Source organism: Mesoplodon bidens (assembly GCF_964165515.1).
Source record: "Mesoplodon bidens genome assembly, chromosome: 7".
NCBI classification, from domain to species: Eukaryota; Metazoa; Chordata; class Mammalia; order Artiodactyla; family Ziphiidae; genus Mesoplodon; species Mesoplodon bidens.
This window is the reverse complement of record NC_138164.1, coordinates 13096131-13106532: the sequence shown is the minus strand read 5'-3', so window position 1 is coordinate 13106532 and position 10402 is coordinate 13096131. Positions and strand designations below refer to the sequence as shown.

The 10402-nt window shown below is 57.6% G+C and overlaps 1 protein-coding gene across 1 annotated transcript in view; it reads right to left on the bottom strand.

The window, feature by feature from the left end:
• Window positions 1-3000: 3000 nt before the first annotated feature.
• Window positions 3001-10402, bottom strand: part of NECTIN1 (nectin cell adhesion molecule 1) — a 68501-nt gene continuing 61099 nt past the window's right edge. The window contains exon 6 of the mRNA XM_081239646.1: window positions 3001-7315. Coding sequence (XP_081095772.1) covers window positions 6768-7315 — 548 coding nt within the window. The 3' untranslated portion in view covers window positions 3001-6767. The remainder of the gene's footprint in view (window positions 7316-10402) is intronic.

Sequence of the window (10402 nt, the reverse complement as noted above, 5' to 3'; positions counted from 1 at the left end):
AAAGCACCTAAAGATGGGGGTTGGGTGCCAGGTGAATGAACCAAGTTTGGAACTTTCCACCCCACCCCTGACCTCTGCGGAGGGGAGAGGGGCTGGAAATTGAGTTCAGTCACTAATGGCCAATAATTTAATGGATCACGCCTATGTGAGGAAGCCTCCATAAAACCCGGAAGGACAGGTTTGGAGAGCTTCCAGGTTGGTGCTGGGAGAGGCTAGTTCCCTGAGAGGGCATGGAAGCCCCACGTCCCTTCCCATATACCTCGCCCTCTGCATCTCTTCCATTTAACTGTTCCTGAGTGGGATCCTTTTACACTAAACCAGTAATCTAGCGAGTAAACCGGTTTCCTAAGTTCTACGAGCTGCTCTAGTAAATTAATCGAACGCAGGGAGGGGGTCGTGGGGACCTCTGATTTATAGCCAGCCAGTCAGAAGCACAAGTAACAACCTGGACTCGTGATTAGCAGCTGAAGTGGGAGAGGTCTTGTGCGACTGAGCCCTTAACTGTGAGATCGGATGCTACCTCCAGGTAAATACTGTTAGAATTGAGTTGATTGCTCGGTGGTGTGGGAAAAAACTACATCAGCACTGGGACCAGAATCACACCGCCTTTTCCAGGAAGTCTTCCCCATGGCCCCTGTCTGACCGATGGCTCCACTCAACACCAAGTGCGGCTCCCAAAAGCCCAGTTTACACCCCATGGGTGTTTGTCCTATTCTGGGGCCGGGGGCGGGGGTGGGGGACTGAGCCTTGGGTCACATCTAGTATACCCCCAAGGGAGTCAGGCTGGTGCCACCCCTTCCCCTGGATTCCTCCTCCTCCTACTGCTCTCAGGACATGGCCTTGTCCTTGAGCATGTTTAGCACATGCTTTCTGATGGTCTGGTTACCAAACCTTAGTTTTCTTCCTAGGCTCCAGTTCTCCACGTGCTGAATGAGTGTGTTGGACTAGAATGATCTCTTTTATTAGAAGAATTAATATAAGATGCTAAATTCCAAGTCGTCCTGGAATACTCTTAACACACCTTTGGTCTGGGGAACTTCTACACGTCCTTCAAGGCCCAGGGGAAAATTCATCTCTTCTATCAAGCCTTTCAGACCTTCCCAGACAAAATTAGTCATTCCCGTTCTGTGCTACCATGGCACTTTACACACAGCTCTGCTTCAGTCCATGGCCAGCATGGTACCGTTTTGGGGTTTAGGACCCTGGAGGCTCCGAATTCTTTGAGACCAGGGACCCTGGGTGGGACTATCACAGGGTCGCACAGTGCCTGGCCCAGGGTGGCCAAATGAAGGAATGCATGAGTGGATAAATGAATCCCTCAATTCATCAAGTTCATTCCCTTAACCATCTGCAGAGGGTAAGGTAAGGAGGATGGGAGAGAGGACTCCTGGGTATCCAGAGAGGAGCTTTGGCTGCCCAGCTATCTCAGTTCTGGGCCCACAGTCGAGGTAAGGCAATGGTGGGCACACCCCAGGGGGACCTTGGCCTCTCAGGTGGATCCTGTCTCCAAGCCATCCAGCGTTTGGTCCTCTGCTCTGCTGAGGGTGTGGCTGGAGCACAGGGGCAAGGGCTGACGTTTGGGCAGAAGTAGCCTAACTAGCAGAAGGTTCTTCCAAAGCCTAGCTCAACTAGAAAGCTACGTGTGTCCCGGCCTCCTGGTATCTTGGGGGGATGGGGCTGGGTCTGGCTTCTCCAGCCTGGAGAGGCTGTGCCTGGGACTAATTGGCTTGCCCTCCTTCGGCTGCTGGAGAAAGTCTTGGCTAATTTGCCGGAACGCTCTAGTTAAATGCCAATTAGGACATTCTGTCCATCGCTCTCTTCCAATATATTAATAATGTAATTAAGCATTTATTGCCTGTGCAAATTAAAAATTAACTTAAACGGACAGCCTGGAGAACTGAGGAAGTGACCACTTAAACAACCAATTTGCATCTCACTCGACATCCAAACACAGTCTAAGGTGCTGGGTTTGACCTTCCAGTGAGGGACCCAGCCAGCTGCCAACAGCTGCTGGCTTCTCATGCTCCGCCCCAGTCCTATGTATGGAGGGCGTGGTCTTGCCCCAGATGGGCGGGAGGGCTTGCTGCTGGGCAGCCACCTAGGCTTCCAGCGTCCCCATCCCCTTTTCTCAGGGGTGTATGGTGTGGATTTCAGTGAAAGGAGATGCTGCTGGGGATGGCTGGGAGGGGGCAGTCACTGAAGCCCCTGCCACTGCCACCCCTGGATCGATTTGTCCTGCATTCCAGCCCAGGAGATGGGAAGCAGATGGTGCTAGAGTGGGGAGGGGCGAGGTATCCAAGGAACTAGGAGACCTTCCTTCCAACCAGCCCCCTGGGCGGTGGGGCGGGGTCTCTGAGAGCTTGCAGGGGATGCAGTCGGCAGTATCCTCCAAAAAGATGAGAGGATAAAGCTCCTGTCTCTGCCCTGTCCCCAGGGATCTGTCTAACATGACAGGTGTGACATTGCTGGTTTTCTTCTCCAAACCGCCACAGAAGGGGACTTGGCAGGAAGGAACGGGACAGTGGGGGGGTGGGGGGTGTGAGGAGGGGAATTGGAGGGGCCTGAGTAGGAGCTCTGGGGCAGGAGGGCCGGGGACTCTAGCCAGCACAGGGCCCTCCCTCTGCACCATTGGTCCCCAGACTCTCAGGCCGCATGTTGAAGGGCTCCCTGTTTGTGTCTGAGCGGCCAACCCCTCCCGATGCTGCTGTCCACGGTGGTGCCACTTGTGTGGAAGGCGGATCAGTGGCAGCCCGGGAGCTGTGCTGAGGACTCAGGCAGGACCCTCACGTTTGCCCTTGGGGCTCCAGCGAGAGGGCGGGTTGGGGCTCCTTTGGCCTGGGCAGGGGGCTCCTGCGGGGTCTGAGTCAGTGTTCCAGAGCCATGGGAACGGGGCCCGGGGTGGAGGCTGCCTTCCTTGCACTAGGGCGCTGGCTCATCCCCGCTGTACCCTGTCCTGCCCCCAGGTCCGTGGGGAAGGGCCCAGCTCCCGAGGGACACGAAGCAACCGGGGTTGTTTTAAAGACTTTATTTATAAAAAAGTACATTTTTTTTTCCTCAGTACATTTTTCAACCCATCATTTTTTTTTTATACAAGTAAAAGGGGGTGATGCAAACACCCCCTGGGTTAGAACCAGGAGAATCTGCTGGGCCGTCCCTGGGACCAAAGACGAAAACAGTGACTAAGAAATTGAAGCAAAGGTTGTGCATCACACTCCGGGGGGAGGGGAGGGGGCAGCTTCTCCTGGATTTTGTTTCCATTTATACAAAAAAAGAAAACCATTTTTTTTGTTTGTTTGTTTCCGGCCAAGAATCCCATTCCTCACAGCAGGAGTCAGAGAAGCAGCAGCACCGGCGGGGCAGAGGCTCCTCTGGCCTCACAATCGGGCGGCAGCAGCGAGGTCCCAGAAGCCCTCGCCGCCTGGGCCACGGCACAGGGGCCTGGGCACGTCTCCCCGTGGGCCTGGGGCCTGGTGGGGCCCACCTGAGGGTTCCCGGTGGCAGTCAGGCCTAGAAGGTCTCCGTCTGGCCCCCGGGAGGCCTGGCAGCTCTCCCCTCCTCCCACGTGAGCTGCCCACACCACCTGACACGATCCCCGATTCCTCTGCTTGGAGGACGGCAGAAAAATTATTGCACCAGTGACTCGGGCACATGGGAGGGGGTTGGCATGGGGGCACATGCCTGGGAAACAGGGCCCCCGTGAGTCTCTCTTATGGCCCGAGCGCTGGGAAATCAGTTTTTCCTGAAGGGTTTTCAGCAGGACCAGCCCAGCCCCTTGGCATGTCTGTGGGGCTGGGGCACCTGTGCTTGGGTCTGTCGGGGGGTGTGCGCCCCCGTGCACGCACGGGCCAGGCCTGACGCGGCTGCACGTGCGTGCCTGTGTTCCCTGATTCCACGCTGCTGCTCTTCAGATACTTCTGATCCAAGGGGACTCAGAGGGTTGTTACACATTAGAACAATATCAAAATCTTAAGGAAAGAGGGGTATTGGTGGAGTGGGGGGGCGGGCAAGGACGGGGAGGGCAACAAGAGGCAGGATGACAAGTGGGGAGGCCTTGGCACAATGCAGACCAAGTTTATTTCATTTCCAGCAAAGGCAGAAGCTCAGCTCATGTTGGGGGCATGGAGAAGCAAGACGTCCTCGTCTCTCTGCTGGGCCAGACCTCCCCTGTGCCAGCGGCTGTGGCTATGGGCCCAGCAGTAGTGCCCACCGCCCCACAAACTTGGGGCACAGAAAACCCTGTCACCCCAGGCCCAAGTGCCAACCCCGGCCTCGTGCCGACTCTTGGCCCCGGGTAGCAGCTGCCCTGCTGGGCGTGCTGCTGATGGGTCCCTGCCAAGGCAGGAGCCTTCTACGTGGCCCACACATCTGGCATGGACCCCACAATTTGTGCTTTGCTGGAGGGGAGGGCTTGGAGGTGCCTTAAGGGGGACTCAGTGCTTTGGCTAGGCCTGGGGGCCTCCTAAGTCCATCATATAAGGAGGAAGAGGGGTGGCAGTGCAGATAAGGGAGACACAAGAGGAAGAGTCCTTTCAGTCTTGTGATTTCAAGGGGACAGAGAATGCCTCTATCAGGCAGGCCCCTGGGATTTCCTCCTGCCTGGGGGCAATGGGACCAAGCAGAGGGGCCAGGGTGGTGTGAGGTGGGATGGGGAAGTGATATAACATGGAAAAGGTCCTCTGCCCTGGGTGGGGGGGACACTAATACTGCTGGGAGATGCAGCCCAGCTCCTCCACCCCCTCTGCCCTGTGGCTAGAAAGACCCCAGAAGTTTCTCCCAACTCCACCCCATCCAGTACTCCCAATGCCAAGAGAGGGGAGTACTGCCCCAGGGCTGGCATGGCTTCAGACTTCTGCTACGTGGCTACTGGGTGGTCTGGGCTGGGGCTAGGGCAGTGGGGGCTGGGGGAGGAGCATGACCCAGCTGGCCCACTGGGTCCAGGGTTGCCAGGGCAGAGATGGAGCTGGCTGGGGGTTCCATAGCAGCACCAGGGAGGGGAGGAGTAGGGCGGGAGGCTGGGGGCTCCCTTGGGAAGCCTATGGCAGGGTAGGCTGGTGCCCGTGGGGCACAGAGTGGTCTGCCTTCCTCCCCCCCAACACTTGCCATCCCACAGAGCCCCTGCACCCTGGGCTGAGTTCACTGGAATCCTCATGGGCAGGTATGAACCTGCCTCTCCCATCCCAGGGTCTTTCCCATCTAGAGTGCTGGGGGGATGGGGTAGGCAAATGGAGGAACTGAGGCACTTGGGGCTGGGGGGGCAAAGAAGGGGCTGGGAGGGGCCTTCCTCCATGGTATCCTGGGGAAGACCATCCGTCTCGGGTGACTGACAGGAACCCAGAGCCCCATTCATGAAGGGAATCCACAACTCAAAGGGAAAGCTTCTCCAGGGTTCCCCACCTCATCCAGAATGGAGACCAGGGATAGCTGAAGCAGGACGGGGAGGGTGGCGAGCGGGAGCTTCAGACTCAGGATCTCCGGCTCCCCGTTCCCCTCGCACTTTCTGGCAGGCCCGGAGCAGGTACATTGGCCTTTGTGGGCCAGGAGCTACCTGCGCTCTGCAGAGTCTTATCAGCCTATGTTTGCAGAGCTCCTATTGTGCGGGCTTCCTTCTCCGGTGCCCTCTGCACTGATCCTCCTTCACCCGTAGCTCCTGGATCTAATTCCCTTCTGGGATCCCAGCTCTGACTCCCCAAGAAAACCAAGAGTTGGTAGCACTTGATAGATAGGGAGAAGTTCAAGAAACTTCCATAAGGAGCAGTTCAGAGCCAGCCTGAGATGCTAGGGTGGAGGCACCGAAGGGCCTAGTCTCAGCTCTCCCTGGACGCTTCTGAAGGCTGCCCCCATCCTCAGCTTGAAGGAAGGCGGAGAGGTGGAGCAGAGAGGCGGGCCTTGGGCAGTGTCCAGCCTGGGTAAGGCATGTGACCCCTGGGGGAGCACAGGGGTAGACACGAGTGGCGTGTGTGTGTGTGTGTGTGTGTGTGTGTATGAAGTGTGCGTATGTGTTGGTAGAAGTGTATGGAAGTGTGGGCCAGAGTCTACCTGGAGTCCTGCTATGTGGGGAGCAGACTGGGGTAAAGAGGAGGGACACACCAGAGCTGGGCCACCTTAACTCCCTGGAGGCCAATGAGGAAAAAAACTGTAAAACTAACCTTGCCAGGAAAATACACTGCCCAAGGCCTCAGGTGGAGACCTCAGCTTGATTCACTTAACAAACAAAGACAGCCCTGGGTGCTTCGGAAAAGCCACCCCCCCTCCCCTACCCCTTGGGCGCAATGGCTGCCTAGACCGGGGGTCCGAACTCCAGCTGGTCAGCTCATGGTGGGATGGGGGAGGGGGTGCCGGGTTCCCTCTTCCAGGGAAAAAGGAGCAGCATCTGGGGTTGGTGGCAGGGGGCTTCTCCTCTTGGAGCCCCTTCGGCCCTCCACCCGCAGAGAGAGGACACGGACAAATTCCAGTGTTGGGGGCAGGGGAGGGCTGGCTCCCCAAACCCCGGAGGGACATCTAGGTACACAAGACGGGACTAGGGCTCCCTGCGGAGGGAGGCAGGTGGGGTCAGGGGAGGAAAGGTACCAGCAACACCAAAGCCACAGTGAACACACACCATGGGGGAGCAGGGAGGAAGTCAAAACAAAGCCAGGTCACGTGCCCTGGGCTCCCAGGTACCCCGAGCAGCTGGGTGAGTCTCTGCCGAGCTCCTGGGGCAGTGGACGGTGGGGGGCGGGCAGGGGGCGTGCGGGTGTGGGCTTGGGGCAGGGGCTCTGCAGACGGGGCTACACGTACCACTCCTTCTTGGAAATGAAAGACCCGTCGTTCTGAGAAACCATGTTTTCCGCCAAGTCCAGCTGCTCAGGGTCGTACTGGTAGCCCAGAGTCCGGTCCCCGTAGCAGCCGTCCTGACGGGCCTCCGCCTCATCCACCGTGAAGTAGGGCCGCTTGGCGTCCTCGTCGTATTTGGGGTGAGGGCCGCCCACCTTGCGCTCGCCCCCTCCGCCGTCCTCCTCCTCTTCCTCCTCGTAGCTGCTGCCGCCCAGGGGGCCGGCTTTCTTCTCGTCGTCCGAGTCCTCAGGGTACTGCAGGTTCTGGGCCATGGGCGGGTGGTGCTGGGGGATGCCGGCCTTGCTGTAGCCATTGCCGTACACGTGCTTCTTGGTGCTGTAGTCACCCTTGAAGGTGTGACGGCGCCGGCGCAGGGCCAGCACGATCCCGCCGACCACAATGAGCACCAGCAGGATGCTCCCCACCACGCCCCCAATGATGGCTGTGGGCACTGGCCCGGCGCGCCGCCCGTGTTCGGGAGGAGACGGGGTGTAGGGGAACTCTGGGTGAGGAAGAGAGATGGAGGGGGACAGTGTCAGTGTCTGTTCCTGGGGAGTCAGCAGGGGTGGCAGGGGAGGGAAAGCCAGGAAGTGGGCCCAAGGCCAGCTCCAGTTCCAAAGGCCCCCCCAGCACCCCACCCATCCAGGAGCCCAACACGCTGCAGCGTGGGTAGCTGGGGCCAGGGAGAGGCAGAGACAGCCTTGTAGCCCCAGAGCCCCCATGCTGACTTTCTCCTTGGATGTGGAGCCAGCCCACCCATGACCCTGGGTCCAGCAGACGCCAGTCACCGCCATGACACCCCGTGAAGTAAGTATGCTATTAATTTCCCTCCAGCACATGAAGAGACAGGGCTTAGAGAGGTCAAATAACTTGTCCGAGGCCATCAGCCAATGACGCATCGTTGATTCTCTTGCACCGAAAGCCTGTGCAAATGTCACTGCGCCCCAGCACCACACATTGGCTTCTGAGACTCGGAGCCTGGAGCAGACCGGGTGCCCCACGCCTGATTTCATCTGCTCCAAGGTGCTGGCCCCGTAGATGCCCTGTGAGTGCCAGACGCCCGGGCTGTGGTTCTTGGCTGCAGTCTGGCCCTGCAGGGCAGGGTGGGGGCCAGGGTGCAGCCAAGTTGGGCTATGAGCATAAGACGCTCAGCATGGCTGTGCAGAAAGGGAGTGTGAGAGTACGTGAGTAGCAAAGATGACAAGTATACACAAGCGAGCACGCGTGCCGGCATACACCCTTGTTGCCACGACCGGCCCACACACGTGCTGATGTGATGAACGCGTGTGTACAAATATGTACACACTGAGGACACAGCAGAAACAAGGAGGCAGAAAAGGTGAAAAGAGAAAGGAAGTGGGTGGGCGGGGAGAGAAGGCTGGGCGGGTGTCTGTCTGCCAGTGGGGCCGGGCCAGAGGCCCAAGGGGTCCCCAGGTGAGGCTGAGGGAGGCGGTTCCCAGCACCACCACAGGGTGGCACCGGAGACCACGGCTGGCCCTGGACAGGAGGAGCCGGTGGGCAGGTCCAGGGCAGGCCTGGAGGGCTGACCTCGGCTGCTCTCAGCCCTCCTCTCTTCAGGCCAAGAGAGGCGGTCAATCTGGGCATATGTTCTGGCCTTTGGGAATCTGTTTCTGCCAGCTCACTCCCCGATTCAGCCTCACTCACTCCGTGGGAATCCTGTTCCTCCTATGAGACCAGTCCCTCCTCCCAGAGGTGGAGCCGGTCTGGTGTGTGAACCTGTGGGGTGCTGTCTGCAGCGGGAGCAGGGCAAGGATTCTAGAAGAGAAGAGGAGGGGCCTTCCACGAGTTCGGGCTGGAAGGGCTAATGAAAACGCGGGGGCCGAAGAAGGGAGGCGATTTGCCTGCATCGCATGGCTGAGCTGGGACCACCCAGAGGCTCCTGCTCGGGCCTCTCCATGGGCGGGAGTTGGCAGAGAGAAGCACAACCACTGGGGACTCAGCTTCCCACTTGTCACCACTGTGTACTCAGTGCAGGTCACCGAGTGGCTGCCCAATAAATATTTATTGAATATTTGTCCTCACTGCCCACTTCCAGAACAGTCTTCCTGAACCTCAAGCGTCTTCTCCTGGTTCACCAGGTCCCATCTGTTTACCGCCCTGAAAAGGGCTGCACACTTGCTCCCCGCGAGGTGGGAGATGTTGCCACAAGAAATGCCCAAGAGGCAGCTGGCAGGAACGTAGCCGCCTCTGTACTTTCAACCTGCTGGCTCCCTCTTCAGTTCTTACCCCGTACCTGCGTGCTCTCTCCTCTTGCCACCTGCCTCCTCACCGCTCCATCCACCCACCCACCCATCCACTCAGCAAACATGTACCGAGCATCTATTTCGCTAGTCACAGGATACAAGGAACTCACAGCCCAGCTGAGGAACCAAATGACACTCTTAGGCAAAGCAGCATGTGGACATCAAGGGCGCTGGCTGATAAGGGCTTCAGGAGTGCAGTGCAGCAAAGTCCTGTGGCCTGGAGTTTGAAAAGGCTTCTTGGAGGAGAGAAGACTTAGGCCAAGCCTTGAAGGATGACTAAGACTTGGAGAGGCCAGCAGAATAAGAAAGGCGTCAGGTGGAGGAACCTGCCCTTCCTCTCTGACGTTTCCTTTGCCTTCCAATAAATACAAGGAGTCCGTGACCCTCAGCTTTCTTTTTGGAGCCTTCTGTCCACAGACTGCACTGCTGGGCCTTCTCTCTGCTCCAGCCGCCTGGCTGGGGTCTCCATCTTTGGACCTTACCCTCTGCTTTCTGTCCTAGGGACAGACCTGGCCTCAGTGTCATGAGTTACCTTGACCCTGCTGGCTCTCCAAACCATCTCGGGTAGCTAGCTCTCCCCCAGCTCTGGGGCTTTATCTCCAAAGGCCTCTGGGACCGCAGTTCCCAAGCTGTGGCCATGGAACCTCAAGCCATTGGCTCAGAGGGCTGGCAAAAATACTGGGGTCAAACGCTTTGGGAAACGTCGGTGGAGACAAAGCATCAGAGCCCTTTCATCTTCTCATGCACGCTGTGAGCTGTAAGAGGAAGACACAGTGTTTCCCAGCCTACTGGAACACAAACCCCACCCTCCTGACTCAAGGACCATTCACAGGAGAAGTATCTGGGGACACACTTTGAACACTCTTCTATCTGGCACAACCTCACTTGGAATTCTCTCCACCCACTCAAGGCCCATCCCTCCCACCATGTTTCACCGTCTTCCCTCCAGACCCACTCCACTCAACACCACAGCTCCACCACCATTTGTCTGCTCTTCCAGTTTAGAATCTTATTTATCTTTGACTCTTCCTTCTCCATCTCTTGGGTCAAAATCTGCCACCAAATCTTGTTGACTTTTCCTATTCAATAGCTTCTCACTTGACACCAGGTTTTACTTTTATAGTAGATCCGTGAATCTCCCACCTTCATTTGGTCTCTGCCCCACCTTTAGTCACTCCATCCACAGCCACCAGGTTAATTTTCACTGTGTAGACACTACCACTCCCTTTCTCAAAAGACTAGCAATGACTTCCCCATTGCCTGTTGGACCACGTCAGTCTGGTCTTCAAAGCTTCCATCACGCAGCTTGATCTTGGGTCTGGCCA